Genomic DNA, 18,943 nt, shown 5'->3' with positions numbered 1-18,943 from the left:
GGCTCAGCGGCTTACGTGCGACCTTCTCGGCTTAGGACTTTAATGTTTTTTTTTTTCATTTGAATGTTGATACTCTCGAGAGATGTCTTATCTTAATTAATTCATTCTTTCATTTCAATTATTTTATGTTTAATAATATTTTAATGTTATTTTTAAATATATAAACTTTATACAATAATATTAAGCGTAATATTATAAAAAGGTTAAATTGTGAATAAATTTAGTCAAAGTCTCATTAATTGAAATATACACATAATTTTTAAAGATATACATTTATATGTAGTACATTTTTAGTCTCTTTCATTTAGCTTGTGTGAGTCCTTTAATGGTGGAAACTATGGCATCAAATGACGTCCTTACATGGCTTAAAGATCGAGGGATAGTCATAGTTCGGGTATTCTCGAATTTTATGCATGGAACAACTAATATACACTTGCCACTTGAACTAGTGATAAATACTTTGATTTTATGCAAAATGTGAGTTATTTACATTGTTTATTTTATTAGGAATAGTTGATTTGGAGAACATTAAGCATATGTTGCCCAATTTTAGACAAGTTTATGTATGTAGAGTATTAGAACCACTTGGCTAGTTTCACTTATTAGGGTGTGGTTGAGTGAAAGAGACTCATCTATCCTTAATCAAATGTCAAGTGTTTGATCATTGGCTTTAGATATGAATTAACCTTAAATCTGCAGGCTAGTTGTTCCACCTAATAACCCTGGATTACACCCAAAAAAAAAACACTTAGCTATGAAAGATCAAAGACACCAGAGGTGACCTAGATGTGCATGTAAGTGCACATTCCATGGTAAACTCCACCACTCTTTTAATTTTTAGGTGGCGAGGGAAGCTCCCAACTATTACTCGAGATCTGCATATGGTAAACATTGCTTTTATGTAATAGTCTACAAATCACACATAAAATGTTGAATCTTTATACTTAAATTCAAAGGGAAGAAATCATGTATGCAAATAAACGACACGCCAAAATCTATATAATTAATTGCATTGCAAAAACATGGTTCTACGAAAAGCATAAATTCTCTAATTGGTCTGCACATTTTTAGAAAAAGAAAATACCCCATTTCCCATCCATTTTAGTTTGCTGAAATGAAATGCAACGTAACAGCTAACAATTTGGGATTGGAAACCTTTTTTTTTTCTTCTTTTTTTTTTCTTTTGTTTTTTGGTTTTTCCTATGATTATGTTGGAAATTGAAGTAATCAAAGTGCCACTTTAGGACCACGTAGCATTGCTTGTTCCATGCATGAACTTAATTAAAGCTTTAAGTTCATATACCTTGGGTTATACTCATGCTTGTTTTCTGCAAAAATATTAAAGCCGGCCTGCTTTGGCAAACTTTAAATTAAAGGTTTTGATATCCAATGGCTAATCACATTGGATATTTGATGATGATATATTGATTTTATTGGAGATGTTGCTTTAATAGTATCCATAGGGAAGCCAAGGGTTGTACCAATTGACTTGTAACGCATGTGAACTACTCTTAACTCGGTTCTAGATGTCAGATTATATTTCCCGTGTTTTGACATTTGACTTACATGAATTGACTTTAGTGACATATCTCGTGATTTACCTCCTCCATCCGTCTCTAGAGCTAAGCAATGAGTTTGGCAGCAAAGACCATGGATCAAGTCTCACACAGCAGCCTCTGTGTTCAGACACAGTTGGAGTTGAGGATTCAACCTTTTGGGAGCAAAGCAAAAGTGCAAAACTGTGAGGGACCATCAAGATTCGATTGAAACTTGTTACCCTCCACTAATTGTAATTAACAAAACAATTTAGTTCCCTTAATCAATAGGATTATTATTATTATTATTATTGCATATATAGGGAGCCTTTAAGATTAGGTTTGAAACTTAAATACATGTTTATAATGACATTATATTAATAATAAAAACAAAAACAAACAAACAAACAACAACTAACAACAACAACAACAACTATGATGGTGATAATAATAATAACTTCTAAATTCAACTTATTAATAAACTGAAGTCCTTAATTATAAGACATTTTATATGTTATATGCTGATAATAAATAATTAAATTATCAAATATTTTTTTATAAATTGCTAAGTCAAAACAACTGACACAACTAGCTATTAATTATTAGTTATCCACTAATTGCCAACACCTCATTCTTCTCCTTCGTTTCTTCTCTTCTCTATTCCCTCCCTTTACCCCTTCTCTTCTTCTTACATCTCTTTCTTTACCATATATAGAATAAATATCTTTCTTCTTATTTTTTTTTTCATTTAAAATTTTGTCTGCTAAATTCAAAAATTTTCAAATTTTCAAATTTTCAATCAACTGCTAATTTTTTTTAACTACAAATAGATGAAAATTAGGATTTTTTTTTTCTAAGGTTCAAAAGTTATTGTCCACCCACGTAAATATTGGTCAAAAAAATATTGAAAATTAAAAAAAATGGTGGGAAATATTGAATGATCGATAAAAGTAGTCGAAAATAAGAGATTTTCTATACCTAGTTGTGTACTAAAAATGAAAGAGTGGAGTATTTCAATCATATCAAGTGATTTAAAAAAAAAAAACAGAATAAAAATTTTTTTTTTTTTCAAATTATCCCTCTCCCCCTCCCCGAAGGTATTGAAGGCAATAACACTAAAGTATTTCCCAAAATATAAAAGTATAGATAGATATGAAATGTGTTTAACAAATATTACAAGACAGTCACATTTTGATATGAAACCACTTTTCTCTAAATTGGAGTAAACATCAATTGTTGTAAGGCATGTGAGTGTGGCAGGGGGTGCAACAAAAGTTGGGGTTGGGTTATTGAGTGATTTCACATATATGCTAGTAGTATTGGCCCCATGGCTAGGACTTGCAGTACAAATAATAATTAAGGTTGGAAAAACCCTAACCGAATTAGTCCAATAATTAATTTGATCACCACAAAATTCTAAGATTAACTCTCTATTAGAGTTGTTTATTGGTCTTATTGATTTCTGTCAATCAGTTATGGACAATCTAGACTCGTTGACCTCCTTGTAATCATTTACAGCTAAGATCACAAGACGTGTGTTTCACCTGGAATGTATTTTCATGTAGTGGCTACAAGTTTTTTCGTAAATCAAAATAATTAAAGTCCTAGATATTAAATAATGATAACTGCTAAATTTAGGGTAGCTATGTCTAACTCTTTTCTCCACTAGCATCATGCTTCCACTGAAATGGCAAAAACCCTCATCTCTACTTTGCTTTTAATTTGTCTCAACATCTCCCTTTTAAAGAATATGTGTCTGTCACTCTCACGCTGCCCCTCTCCCCGTCCCATATATCTTACCATTTCTTTACGAATATTAGTTATGATGTACAAAAACTGAAGAGTTTTTTTTTTTAAACGTCTTTACATATGAAATATTTTGAAACTCATCCGGATATGTTTCCATACCATTTTATATTTTGAAACTCATCCGGATATGTTTCCATACCATTTTTTGTAATAAAGCAAAAACATTTGAAAACATTTCATGACCGTTACGTAATGAAACAAATAAATATTTGTAAGGCTTTTGACTAGTACCCGATACAAGTATATTTTCCCTTTAAAAATATAGTTATAGTTGACATGTTGAATTAATTAGGTTAATTTTATAATATATTATGTATGTGATGTTTTGAATATATAAAAGTTAATGCTGAATGAGTGAAAATTAATACAATTTGTTTATTAAATAGCCTCCACACACATTTAAAATTTAAAATATAAACAGGTAGAATATAATTGTTACAGGGTTGTTATGCTAATACGATGTACTCGGTCCTCTAGACTTTAATGTCATGAGGTATGCTAAGGCGAAACATTAAATGAGGCGGTTACCCTGTATTGTCTTGTTTCTCACGAGGATACAACAACAAAGGTCAAACAAATCTGCCTCATGCACTGGTTTCATCATTAAGGCCAACCTGAAAACGGGTTGTTCAGACCTGAAATAACAATATGAGTTCCAGTCATAACTCAGATAAATTACTGAGTTTCCAGTTCAAGTACATTAAAGATTTGAAGCCACTCCAACAGCACATAAAACCATATAACAAAGTAGAGAGAGAGAGAGCCTAAAATGACAAAAAGAAGTGAATTGCTGATTGGGAAACCAAAGAAGACTTCACAACAGGGGCAAGGGGGAAGACCAAAAGTGTTGAGCAATATGGACAAAATATGAGGAAAATGCCCATTGTATTGTTCTAAGGAAACACAGTAATGCCTTACTAATGCAGCTATTGGTTCAGATAAATTATATAGAATCCAACTGTACTTCTCTGATATCAGATAATTCCGTTTTAGAAAGACAAGAATGATTCTTCCTTCCACAAATGTTATAACCAACATATTTGGTCAGGCACGATATGCAGGTTGGCAAAATTTCACTTCTTTCAGACAGCGAAGCATGTTTTGTACCAAAGTTGTTGTAGGCCGGCTGGTTCACACAGAATGCATGTTGTGTGCATCTAAAGCGTCTTGCAGGCACTGCACTGACCCATTGTAGTTAAGAAAGCCCATGAACCAAAATTCATGGGTATCAACGGATATGACCTGGATATATTTTTCAGCAGGATTCGATCTGCTAGTTGAAGGGTTAACTGCTTTTAGCTGATGTAATGGGATAACTACCTGCACACATTGCAGAGAAATATAGAGAGGTTGAGAAAGGCCTTAATGTGATTAGAACATAAACCAAATAGGACCTAGCCTCAATCAAGATTAACTTTGCCGAGATTATGTTTCAATGATTCAATTAGCATCCTGACAAGGTAAATGAATGAGTTAAAGCAGAAGTGCCAACAAGGAAAACAAAAACAATATCTAGAATTTACCACCTAGAGCTCTGGACTTAGGAGTTTAGAAAAGGTATTGTATGATAAAAGGGCATGCCTGTTGAAGTAACGCATTGACCATTCAAAAGAATAATTTACTATAAGTTGTTGGGTAGACCTGAGTTGTTTAAAAGCAATAAATACACAAAATAAGACTCAGAAGATTTAGATTCACCAGTATGAGTTAGGCTGGTAAATATTCTTAAAATGCTGTTACTGCCATTAAGAAAATGGCTACCTGTAAAAGCAAACCCAGCCACCCCCAATAGGAAAAGAAGGCTAATGAAGTACAGAAGTGATGGGAGAAAATTTAATTTTTATACCATGATGGATTTTCCTTTTTCCTGTTAGGGAAAATAACTACTTTAGCAAAGGACAGAAAATGGTAAATATGAGTTTCCATCTTGCAGATGAGGAATGATCAACGAATTACCTTACAGCTTACATGGTTATAAGTTTTATAAATACACATAATCACACTCGAAAGTCTAAATACTAAGGGGCAAATCGAAACATACCTTATAATAGCTCCATTCAGTCTTGTCACCAACTTTGTATGAAAGAGGACTATCACTGCAAAATGCAAGCTTTGCAGTAGAGACGTATAAAACCCCCATAACTGGACCAGCTGATGTTGATAAGTAACAAGCAAATGAATCTTGAAGTTGCTCTTCGGGCACTGTCTCAAATGTTTGGCGAAATATCTTTTCATAGCCACCTTCAGCAAGAACTTTTGTCCCCTGTGCAATTCTTCCCAAAGCAGCATCAGTGAAACTTGGCCCCGTTTTCACTATAACCATTGGCAAAGATTTCAGTGATTTTGTCAAAAAAATATTCTAGTCTCACAAATATTGAGATTAACTTTCGCAGATGAATTTATAAATAATGAAAGCACAACAGCAAGAGCAGATTAAAATATTTTTTCCCTCTGAAAAGTGATTAGAGCATTACACAGAACAGAAGATGAGGCAAAAGTACAAAAGAGAAACCCCATCAAATCTTTAGCTCCCCTCACACCACAAACACAAGGAAAGCTCATAGAATTTAAATCCCATATAAGGCAGAAGTCTCAACATTGGAAAAGAGATGGTGTAAAAGGAAGAAAATGCAGGGCTATATGTACTGATGGGAAACAATTGCCTCCGAAAGAATATGTATGTTGATGTTTAAACAAAAATGAAGATTGTTTTAATGAGTAAAGACATTCAGGTATATAAACAATACATCACACAATCTTAAATAAAATGTCTAATCACAATCAAATATTGAATTCTCTCAAAAGTTATTCACATCATAAGCCTGAAAGACCTCATGGAAGATGTTCTTTAGATAGTCATACCAAGATAATGCAAAAACAATAGCTTATATAAATATATTTAAACAAGTATACAATCAACCACACAAAGCATCGTATTTTCCAATGTCCATACTAATAGCAAACTTTCCATCAACTATGCAAGATAACTTGTTTATATCATTGTAATATAACTTCTCATTACGCAATTCTACTCACACTATGTTAAGCAAATGTAAAAAAGAATTTTGGGAATCCTGGGAAAGAGAAGAATATTAGCTAAATTTTGGGAATGCCTAAATTTTTTAAATTAAAAATAGCAAACATAAAATAATCCTCATAAATCATTTAACTGTTTATTCGCAAAGTCATAGTAAGCATAACTATCTAGGATTAATGGTAATTTTTATCGGATTATGTTCACCGGTCAACTTAAATCCAGCATGATATAAATATTTTTGAGTGAAACGGCTAAAATTGAATCCCTGTGTCTAGCCCCTGCATCTATGTTAACTAGAGGTTGAACAGTATATGTTGTTTGGTGCTATGGAAGAAGTTTGTCCCACTCCACCCCACCAGTTTGTCAATCATGTCTCTAATCTAATTTAAACAGTAGATTTGTTCCACAAACATAATGTCATACTGCTAGATTCATGTGTCATCTTCTTCATATCAATAATCAAAGATTAGGATTTAAAAATAACTTTCATCTTTGGGATTATGAAGCACAAACCCATGATCTGGAAGAACCCTCAAAAGAAACCTCTATAATGTACCATGCATGCACACATTCTCAAAAATAACTTTCATCTTTGGGACAACTTACAGTGCTGCCAAGTGTTTTCCGCTAAATCCTCAGCCTTCTTTGTTGCTTCTCCTACCTTCTTCCTCCATCTCCCTAGGACATCTTTAACAGTCTCCATTGTATCTGACATCAAAAGCAAAGTATCAATACTATATTACTATATCTGTTGTGTTGGAAACTAGTTATAAACATAAAACTTCACAATCCTGCATTTCACACAACCATATTGTAGTCAACTAGCTCTTCATTTTCGATTCATATTTGATCAAGGCAATGGCTTACATAGATAAGACTATAAGAGCGTGAATTTGAACAGTCGAATCTAGTTATTCTTAGTAGACATTAAAGTCATAAGGTTTAAGTAAATGTATATGGATTAATAGATAAAACATGTGGAAGTCAACATTCAATGAATAAATTTATAGAGAAATGCAAAGAAATTTATATACATTCGAATCTCATGCTTGTTATGCGGGCGAGCGTAGATATCTAAAAGAGAAAGAAAGGGAGCGACCTTTGAAATTGGAGGAAGAAGAATTGTTATTGGCAGAGGCAGAAGAATAACCGCCATAAGGATTGGATCCCTGTTCATCGGAAGGCATCGTCTGCGGTATCGGCGACTCCGACACCAATTCCTGGCTCCACCTCACGGACTTCTTCGATCTATTCACCGCGTTCGCCGATTTTCCACTCCCAATCTCGCTATGGTTCTCATTCGCATCGCTCGAATTCTCCGGCTGCGGCCCTAAGTCAGCGACGGGATCCGGATTCTGTCCCGGATCCGCCTCCAGACCCGAGCTCTTCGGCTCCGGCAACGGCTCCGCATCCGCCTTCGCCGACGTGGCTTCTACTTTCTTTTCTTCTCCACCGTTTCGCTGGTCCATTAAAATTCGTGACCTAGAAAGCAGGATTCAAATCCAATTCAGATTTGTTCTTTATGAAACGGTGGATTCGTGCGGTGGCGCGTGAGATTTTGTGTTGGAGGTGGAGCTCTCCGCTAACGATCTCGATGTTGAAATGTGTGATCTTGACAGTGAATCATCGGCGTCGACAGGGTAACCGGTTATAACGGTGAAGTCCGTACGGTGGGCGGTGAGAGGGTGACCGGCGAATTTAACGCGGGAACGCAGCAATATTGGGTCGTGCCGGCCCGTTTTTGGACTTGGAACCAAAGAAAATGGGGCGCCTAACTTTTGACTCTGGAAACGAGTCTCCAAAAGGGAAATCCTATAATATTTAATAATAAATATTAATTCAAATTTGTATATATTTTAATTTTATTTAATGAGTGGCAAATATTTTGAGATCGGCACATGTTCCATCTCTTAATAACTGTTTGATATTGATTGTATACTTGCTGTGTCATCAAATTTGTATATATTTAAATTTTATTTAACGAGTGGTAAATATTTTGAGATCAGCACATGTTACATCTCTTAATAACTGCTTGATATTGATTGTATACTTACCGTGTCGTCAAGTAACCAAAAAAAAAAAAAAAATCTCATATGAACCGTCAAAGGTCTTGTGGTTGAGTAACATAATTGTGACTTTGACATTGACTTTTTGTATTTCAATAAGTTGAGAAAGTATGTATGAACACATTAAGCTATAATTCAGTCTAGAAGCCTAATAACGAACTTACCAATCGACAGTCGTATACTAGTGTCCATTTTTCAAGTCCACACAATAATTTATCGTTACCACTTCAGTCCTCCTAGACTGAGTAATGGGCCTAGTCCCCAATGGGCTTGGCCCAATAATCATCAACATTATAAAACTTCAATTCTTGATTTGTCTTAGACAAAGGTACGAGGTATACATGCATGTATATGAATGGCAATCTGTCATGATATGCATGATATGATGCACAAATTGTTATATCACATAATAGCATAGTCAAAATTTGGCAAAATTAATCACACTTTTAATCTTGATTTGTTTCTCAAAAATCATAATTAACCAAGACTAGTAATATAATTAACCTTCTATTTTTCTTCACCTAAATCACATTTCAACTCCACAATCAAGCAGTCAAAACGCAAAGTTGTATAAACAGCTATAAATTTTGATGGACTACTATCGACAAATGGATCGAAAATGCCACCTCACTACATATACATAGTGCAGTTTACTTCTCGTGTGATTCCAAGTTGATTAAATCTTAAACTAATGTGCGATCACAACCTCTAATTTTTACTAATTTGACCACATCAATATTATATTCCATAGCACATCCGGTTACCTTTTGGACTTCACTCAAAAATGAAAGAACAAAAAGCTGATGAAATCTATCACCAATGAAAAGCTGTCTTCCATTACAACTTACAAGGTCTAACTTGATAGCTACTTTCCTTAATTTGTCTCTTAATATAATTACGACACTTCAAAGGAAAGAGGTGAGGGGAGGTCGAGTGGGAAGCATTAGCTCGAAACTCGGGATGCGGAATCAATCAAAAACTGTTACGAATGCCTGAATGGTTGAGGTAGTAATCTTCTGTTTGGAATGATAACAATGATGCTGTCAAACAAAAAATGTTTGGCAATTTTCATTGCTTTTTTCAAACATTTATTTATCCTTATATTCAAACCATTGTTAATTTTTAATTGGGTTAATTAATTTCGTCTGAACCATTTCAATTATCTCCATCAAGAGGTTTAGTTGAGCTCTAGGCAACCCAACCAAATTAGTCTAACAGTGGACTTATAATCCCAGGATTATGATGTTTAATGAGCGGATTAACAAACCACAATGAGGTCAACAGCGTTGGACTATTAGATGGCACATGTTGTCGTTACTCGTCAAAGGGATTGGTTCCCATCCCATCCCACTCCACCCAAGCTGTCATGTGCGATATGGCATTACAAACAAATTTTTAAAGTTGGGATTTTTATTTTTTTTTAGTTATAATTGTGAATTGAAATAAAGGTTTTGTTTCCGACATGCATCCATGCTTGAAGTTTTGGCAGATGTAGAAATTGATAGCTGCTGTTCTTGGAGCTCGGCAAGACGGCAAGAAGGTGTCGAATAAGAAGTAATTCTCACACCAGAAAGTCATGAGTTCCTCAATTCTCTCTTGACCGATCTGTGGTATAAATTACTCGGTACATATTCAAACTCTTTTAGTTGAGTCTGTTGCACATTCTCAGATAGAGATCAGATTTTGATGGTCAGCCAAAAATAATTAATAATGCATATGATTTATATGAAGCAGCCAGACAATATACAATATAAATAGGGTCAGAGGGAGTATATATATATTTCTCCACAAAATAATGCAAAATCATACAAACTAAACAAACATCTCACGAGTGATGAGTTCCCTATGTGTTGGGGTTTGGTTGAACACTTAGAACCTTTGAGAGAAAGCCCCACCCCCCAGCTCAGACCCACACGTGTTGTCCGATCTGACCACCTTACAAAAAGCAGGAATTTTCTTTTCCCCTTCCATGGCAGCTAGCTAGCAGCAATGACAGATTACTTATCATCACACTGTTGAATTCCCAGCATGCTACCGCTTAAAAAATCGAGTTCAGTATTCTGTCATCAAAATGTGATTCTAATTGTTATGCTAAAGAAATAAAATTAAATATTTGTTATTAATTACTCCATATAACTTTTAACATAATAATAGTCCCTTGATCTTGACAATTGGTATCAGAATAAATCATTAGTTCGAATCCCAATAATTTTTGGATAGTGGCTTGATCCTGACATCTTCCTACATACAGTTCAGTAAACCCTGCTACACTCACCATCATGACAGTACCTTCCAGTTTTTTCCTTGGGGTGATGACTTCAATGTAAATTTACCTTCAGTAGTTTACTGAATTTATTACCTTCATATATATGCAAAAATTACAGTAGATGGATCATGTTAGTTGAGTGTGAAATGTGAAGAAAGCTGTAACAAACCTTCTTTGTGTTGGTAAATTGGACCAGAATTGAAGTGCTTAATTAGATCAGATGTGGACTTGGGAAAGGGCCTGGATCAAGCACTTGGCTTCACATGACTTTGGGAAAATGACCATCACCAATGACAAATTTTAAGTTTTTGATCAATTTTAAATTTTGGTGGTAAAAAAAATTTAAGTTTTTCTAACAATTGATCGTGGTTCGTGGATTAAGTATTTGGCTTCGATTACTTGAGAATCGAAACTTTAAGTTCTAAACAATTTTTTAGCAATTGAAAATATTAGATTTTTTAACTGTTGATCTTGAATTAAGTCTTGACTTTTGTGACTTGAAAACATAATCAACTGTAAACTTTGCGACCCGTTTACTAACTGCAAATGCAAAATCCTCCCTTTCAGCTTTTTCTTTATCTCATTCCTCCACACAAGAAAAAAAAATTCAAAAAAATATATGATGAAGATGCCTCTAATACAGACTCAACAGTATAGTATATACTCTGTATATCTATTTATCATATATATATATATATATATATATATATATATATATATATATATATATTTGTTTTAAAAAAAATTAGTGTGGTCAGGTACCCCACTGCTAGAGTGCTAGTACACTGAATAGGACCAAGGATAGTCCCCCAGAATACAAAGTATGCAAGAAATACCTAACCCCAGTCAGAATCTAACCCTGCATTTAACCCTAGTTCAGTTTTATTTAAAGAGAAATTATAGTGGCAGCTAATAAGTCCATTAAGCTCTCCCCTTCCTCTTCTTTCCCTGTCCTCTACTCTTCTTCTTGTAGATGAACAGCTCTGAGAGTCTTCTGACCTAAGCCTGTGTTCTAACAACAACTAATGATGTAAGCATGGAAATGTTTGGAGAGAAAGAGGGCAAATTTTTCCCAGTTTTGCTTCAATCATTCCATTCCCTTTGTGGGCTTTGCTTGTTCTTGGTGGGTTCATAGGTGGATGAACTGAACTAAACTAGCAGTAATGGTGCCACCTAACAAGTACAAAAATGGAGTTTTTGTGCTCAAAAGATGTGAAAAGGGGGACTTGTTTCCCAGCTTGCTTTCTTTTCTGAACTGTTCTTGATCATCATCTTCTTCTTCATCACTACAGTCCAAGAACAACAGCCCAAAGTTCTTGAAAGAATCCCCGTAAGTGTCAGTAAAAAGATTGGAATTTTGTCAGCAGATCAGAACAGCCAGCCATGAAGAGATCATCACTTGGAGGCTCTGATTCCTTAGGCAAGACAACCTCATTGTTTTTGCTTCTATTCTTATACACAATTACTATCTATAGTACGTGCACATTGAGTAAACTCGTTGTGATCTAATTGACTAAGAGTCTGAAAGAGTTAAATTAGTTTAGATTGTTTATAGCTGATCAGTTCAAATTAAACTATCTTTAAAAGTAAAACTTTCAATTTTAAACCAATTTAAATTGTCTGATTAACTCAAATCAGACCAATAGGTTGCACCTATCCGAAGTTGTAACTTTATAGTTGCTGACAAATTTGTTTGGGTTTGAGTTGCGAGTCATTTGTAACTTCTTTTTTGGTGTTATTAAGGTTTGTGTTTGTTGAATTTAATGCAGATGTTTACGGTAGGGAGTTCCGGTCAATGATGGAAGGTGTTGATGAGGAAGAAGCCGCCGGCGGCGGCTGCGGCGGCGGGATGGGGGAGAAGAAGAGGCGGTTGGGGGTGCATCAAGTGAAGGCTCTGGAGAAGTATTTTGATATGGAGAATAAGCTTGAACCGGAGAGGAAAGTGAAGCTTGCTCAGGAGCTAGGGCTTCAGCCCAGACAGGTGGCGATTTGGTTCCAGAACCGCCGTGCACGGTGGAAGACCAAGCAGCTGGAGAGAGATTACGGCGTCCTGAAAGCCAACTATGATTCCCTCAAACGTAGCTATGAAACTCTCCAACATGACAACCAAGATCTCCTCAAACAGGTAACACTTCATCTCTGATCTATTCAAAATTCACAATCACTGAAAGTGTACATTGGATAAACCGGTCTAATTCAAATTAAAAAGACTTATAAAGTTATAATTAACCTTTAAATGTTGTAATTTATAAGTCATATTAATTTGATCTGATCTATGATATTTGGTTTGAGACATTTTAATGGTTTTGGTGATACCTTTTGCAGATTCGGGAGCTGAAAGGGAAGATGAATGGTGAGGATGGAGAGAGAAAAGTGACGGTGAAGGAAGAGGCGGTGGAATCCTTTAGCGGCGGCGGCGGCAAGTCGAAACAAACGGCCGCCGACAATGAAACAGAGCTAAACTTCGACGACAACCATTTCCACGGCGGCGGAAACGCCTCGATTTTTGCGGAATTCAAAGACTGGTCATCGGACAGCGACTCCAGCGCGATCCTGAACGAGGACAACAGCCCCAACGCCGCCATGTCTTCGTCCGGGGCGGCGGCGGCGGCGTTTTTTACGGCGTCCGACAACCCAGCTCAATTCTCGGAGATCCCGAAAAACATCCTCGGAGATTCCTACGACGACTCCCAGTTCGTGAAAATTGAGGAGCACAATTTTTTCGCCGCCGGCGAGGAGCCCTGCACCATTCTGCTGTCGGAAGAACAAGCTCCGACGTTCCCTTGGATCTGCCCTGACGATTGGAATTGGGAAGATGAATCCTAAGATCAAGAATTCTAGAACAACGGTTTTTACCGCGTTCAAATAAATTACAAAATTTCAGAAACATTGGAGCATCAAAATTAGCTCTGTAATCACTGTGTTAAATCAAATTGCACAAAATGAAATTTCATTTGCTTCAATTCCTAGGTAGCACCTATCAAAGAATCAAGTCTCAAGGACACAAGACACCGAAAAATCAATCACTTCTATGTTCATCGCCATTATGTTACGTCTTTCAGTTACTCCATTTTTCATTGCAATTAATTTTTCACCAAATTTTAGGAACACTTTATAATTTGTACCTTACTTTTTTTTTTTTTCAAAAGTTGAATTCTCAATTTCAAGAGTTTTCACGTTTTAGAGAATACAAATCATAGTAATTCAGTTGAACAGATGAGCTAGACATTTACATACTGTTTACAATGAGCTCCTTACTTTGAGAGGTTGTTTTCACATTAACACACTTGATCTCTAGTCTTTCTTCTCAAACTTTACTCTTGTGAGTTGTGACCACTGAACTACCTATGCAAATACCTTTTTATAATACTTATTTTCATCATTGTAAAATTAATTTAGATATAATCGATTTAGACTATACACGTATGATCGACTAATTTTGTGTGATATATTTGATCAAGATGATGCTAACAAGAATCAAATTTGTGAGCTTTAAATATGAAAATCATATTCCATCTAATGAGTTAATTTCACTTTTGGTCGTGATAGTTCATTTTTATACAAAGTATGGCGACCCACTATATTTTTATGTTTATTTTAAAAAAATCATAATTGAAGATACAAATGTTATTGTATTTAATGATATTGAAACTGTTTTATTGGTATGGATAAAAATAGTCATGTCATAATAATATAACAAAAAGTGAATGTTCTGATAAAAAATAACTAAAATTAAAGCATGTGCTCCATCTCAACTAAAAGTACCCTCAACCCTCAATGCGTGCGGTAATCCACCGAAGCAAGTCTCTTTTTGAAGGTGACGCGGAGATTCGAACTCATGATCTTTTGCATGACTCTAATACCAAATTAAAACATGTGCTCCATTTCAACTAAAAGCCTAAGCTGATAGTTGGACTGCACATACTATATTTATGCTCACAACTAAAAATAAATTATCATATATAAATTTAAGACAAAAAATAAAATTAACTTTTCATCTTTTAAGTATTCCACTACCTTCTAGGCAATTCTTCCAAGTTCATAATTATTGGAGGGAGAAAAGCTATATAATGTTACAATAAAATAAATGATTAAACAAAAATTCCCAACATCGTATTCACATATATGCCCCACTAATCCCCTAAAAAGACGGTATTAATATTAAAAGATGTAAAGAATCAACATTTCCTAACATGATAGTTAAGTGGGTGGCTTATAAAACAATTAATTAAACAACCAATCAATATTTATTGATAGGTGCAGAATAAAATGGTAAGAGTCTCTTTAAATTTAATTAGAGAGGCAAAAACTTGTGTGAAACCGTCTCACCATGAGACGAGTCGGGTCGGGTCGGGTCAAGATGCACATGTAACACTTATGTACACAAAAGTCATACTTATATGCTCAAATGTAATACTAATCAGGAATAAAATTTTTGTTACTTATTAGGGTAAATGTAATATTTTTAAGGGAAAATATAATACTTTTACATTTCGATTTAAAAATATTATATTTTTCCTCAAAAGTATTATATTTGCCCTTATAAGTGAGAGGCACTTGTCAACATTACTTATTATGAAAAATGTATTACTTTTTCTCTTGTAAGTAACAAAAATTGTATTTTTGATTAGTGTTATATTTGAGCATATAAGTGTGAGATTTGCACATATAAGTATGACATTTGCATGGTGTTTTGACCCGACCCGACCTGTCCCACGAATAAGGGTCCGTGAGACGGTCTCACACAAGTGTGACCCAATTAGAGATCTCACATTTAAGCTCAAGAATGCAATTATCTTTAAACTTTAACATCCATTAAAATCTTATCCAAAGGCCTGTGTGGTAACCATAGTTAGTTTATCGGTTAATTTTATTTTATTTGACAATTATTAGTTATTTGACTTGGTTAAACATTCAATACAAATGTTTGATTAATTAGTTTTTTGTAATAGCTTATTACTCCAAAATTCTAAAATTCAAAAAGATGTTCAAAGCAATTTTTTTGATAAGTTCTTTGAGAAAGTGATATGTAATCAGCTATCAACTAACAACTAATTTAATAAACATCTTTCTACCATTAGCTAATACTATCAATTACTCAAACTCACTAACCAAATTAATTAATATTTATTTACCAAACACCCTCATAAAATAAGATTAGTCTCTATGTATAGGGTTCTAGTATACCATGGTTATAAAAATAAAAAATAAAAAATAAACATTTGCAGGGCCTGATGCCGATATTAATATATGTTAATATTAAATAAAATAAAATAATTTAATTTAATCTATAATATATAATAAAACCTGGCTAGACCAAGCCTCCTCCCTAGTCCCTACGTAGAATCTGCTACCTTAATAATTTAGTTTATTCCACATGTCTATAACCTATAAGTCGTCATTAACAATTTTATTATTAAAATCTAATCTCTTCACCATATAATATAATACACAACCAATTAGAGTCGTGAGTTGTTGAGTGTTTGTTTGTATCAGTCATAAATATTGAATATTAGATATGAATCTTTGCATATAATATTTTGGTTGACGAATAGTTTTATTGTTTTAAAGCTGAAGTTTGAAAACAAAGTTTAGATGCTTATGAATTTTAGGGATTTATATATAATTATGTCTTTCTCATATTTTTCTGATAGTAGATTGTAACGGTGTAGCCTTGCCATGTTGCATTTAAAACGTTTCATTTTTCAACATTGCTTAAACAAGGAGCATTGTCAATGTTCAAGTAACAATGATTGTCTTTGTTATTTTTGCGAACAGACACGACAATCTAATATAAACAACAGTCATTGGTTCTCTTCTAAAACATCTTTAATTTTTACAAAAGTTAAAACTTTATAATTACTAACTGATTAATCTGGCCGGTTAGGGGTTGCAAATTTTACAAGTTTGACATATAAATCTTGTAAGGTCCCATTTTTTTTTTCTTTTTTTTTTTAAATAAAGTTAAATGTTAGTTATTTTTAATATTATATTATACAATAATATGATAATAAAGCTTGCTTTTAAATTATGTTAGTTGCTTTTAATAAAAAGAATTTTATGTACATAACATTAATAATGAAATAAAAAGTGAAATATAAAGTGAGAGTATTACGTGAGGTTAAGAGTTAAAATGTGCAAATAGTGGTAATTATATTTTTCAAATCCCTATAAAGCAAACCATCTTTTCACTTTAAACCCCTATGGTGTTACAGTCTGGCTCCCTCCACCCAAATCCTTTTTAGGATAGCAAAACTCTCACTACAAAAAGTGAAAATAAAGTAAGACCAAAATATATACTATATCTTTAATGATTTATGAATATGGTATTATATGTAATAATTGTTGACAAAAAATGAGATTAAGAAATCAAGAATGTAAAATAAATAAATAAATATGCAGAGTTTACGTGGTTCCTATTAAGAGTTTACATTCAGGGAAACGGAGAAAATCTTTTATTAATTGTGATAATAAAACATTAAATGCTACAAACATCATATTTATAGACAACTTTAACGATACATTTACAAAATTATCATTGTACCCATACCACAGGGAGCTGCCCCCGAACCCCCAACCCGCTTAGCAAATTCAATTTAAGTTCAAACCACAAATTATAAACACAAGTGTTGTAGCTCTAATAAGTTCCTCTACATCTTGGCCAGCGCTGCAGCGCATGTCATCTCTCTATAACGTATGAGACAAACACAACAATAATGTTGTTGATATATTTTATATTCTTTTACAATATCGCGTGTATGTAAAAAGTATTTTATACATACTAAAAATAGTGAGAGAATTAATATTTTGGTTGGAGCTTGTATAAAACTAATTGGCACACACATCTGAGGGCACATGTTGAGCATATATAATATATATAAATAGAAATGTACAGTTCAAATACATTTTATCCCACTCCACTGTAAAATAAATCAAATAAAATTTAATTGTTTATTGAATTTTGAAAATAAATTAAAATACTACATTATGAAGTTTGCTCCCTTTGAGAATCAAAATGGTATAAAGTAGTGGAAGATGGATTCATGTTTCCAATTCCAAATATAGTTTAAGTTCATAGAATCTCTTTGCTTACCTCAATGCTTCATATTGGCTTATCTTCATTATTAGGCTTAATGGTGGTCTTTTCCCCCCACTAGGCTTACTAACTACTGCTACTTAATTATAATTAACATACCCACTTTAATATTTAATTCTTTTTTGGAAAAAGAAAATATTTTAAGATTCTTTACAATTTGTAGGGCACAAGTTGCAATCTCAACTTTGTTTAATCAATACTTCATAGTTGCATTATACTATGTTAGGGTACTAGCTTTTAGCAAGTGAGAAAGTGCACTTAATTTTTTTGGTCTTGTATGCAACTTTTCCATATCATGCACCTTTGTATATGTTGCATGATTCCATATATGTATATATGGAAGATGTATTTCTATCAAAATGTGAAATGATCTCATTCGTTCATCTATGTTAATTTAACAGTTAAAAAAATGGACACTTTCATAATTATTACGAACATTAATAATTCTTATTCATAACTTGACTTAAAATACATGTTTTAAAAGTACATCTAGACTCCTATCGGGCTATCTTAGTGCACATTACACTACATAATAATTTTAAGAGGGAAAAATAACATTTTACACACACACACATATATATACATACATATATATATATATATATATATATATATATATATATATATATATACATACATACACACGCATATATATGGAGTCATATAATTTTTTTTTCATTTGAATTAAAGTTTATATATGTTGATGTCATCTCACATTATTATTTGAAATGCTTGGCATATACAATATTTTATTCAATAATTATATTATAATCCAAAGTACATCCAAAGATTATAATGGGGTCGCTAAAATTTGACTAAAATAACACTTAAGTCTAAATCAATTATGTATATGTGTGTGTATATATAGAGATAGAGAGAGAGTGAATGTTAGCGCAGAAAATGCGAAATAATATCAATTGTGTAGGTCAAGTTGTTAAACTATTTAAATTTACTTAACAATTTTTTACTTTATTAAAAAAAATGCACCTTTTACTAAATAAAAGTGTAAATGTATTGGCAGAGAGTATATTTTTTGCATTTTCACACGACTAACCTTATATGTTCGTCTAGAATGGTCAAGTGTTGAAAATTAAGTAAAAATGTGGTTGCATTTTATAATTATGACAATACGTT

General features: G+C 33.4%; 2 protein-coding genes across 3 annotated transcripts; one reads left to right on the top strand and one right to left on the bottom strand.

Moving 5' to 3' along the window:
- Positions 1-3,699: 3,699 nt before the first annotated feature.
- LOC115999993 (GLABRA2 expression modulator-like) lies at positions 3,700-8,140 on the bottom strand. 2 transcript variants are annotated; one of them, XM_031239982.1, is made up of 5 exons: positions 7,481-8,140; positions 6,988-7,089; positions 5,386-5,657; positions 4,452-4,664; positions 3,700-3,979 (listed from the first exon to the last, which is right to left on the bottom strand). In XM_031239982.1, exons 1-4 carry the CDS (start codon positions 7,848-7,850, stop codon positions 4,476-4,478), a joined length of 933 nt encoding a protein of 310 aa, XP_031095842.1. In that variant the 5' UTR covers positions 7,851-8,140; the 3' UTR covers positions 3,700-3,979; positions 4,452-4,475. The 2 variants fall into 2 exon arrangements, with proteins under 2 accessions (XP_031095842.1, XP_031095841.1); XM_031239981.1 differs by lacking the exon at positions 3,700-3,979 and having other exon boundaries at positions 4,105-4,664.
- A 3,499-nt stretch (positions 8,141-11,639) lies between these two features.
- Positions 11,640-13,783, top strand: LOC116000139 (homeobox-leucine zipper protein ATHB-6-like). Its single transcript, XM_031240170.1, has 3 exons — positions 11,640-12,133; positions 12,483-12,838; positions 13,039-13,783. The coding sequence occupies exons 1-3, from the start codon at positions 12,097-12,099 to the stop codon at positions 13,537-13,539; spliced, it is 894 nt and encodes a 297-aa protein (XP_031096030.1). The 5' UTR covers positions 11,640-12,096; the 3' UTR covers positions 13,540-13,783.
- The last annotated feature ends 5,160 nt before the right edge of the window (positions 13,784-18,943 follow it).

The sequence above is a fragment of the Ipomoea triloba genome, chromosome 12 (genome assembly GCF_003576645.1).
Source record: "Ipomoea triloba cultivar NCNSP0323 chromosome 12, ASM357664v1".
NCBI classification, from domain to species: domain Eukaryota; kingdom Viridiplantae; phylum Streptophyta; class Magnoliopsida; order Solanales; family Convolvulaceae; genus Ipomoea; species Ipomoea triloba.
This window is presented reverse-complemented; position numbering and strand designations above follow the sequence as displayed.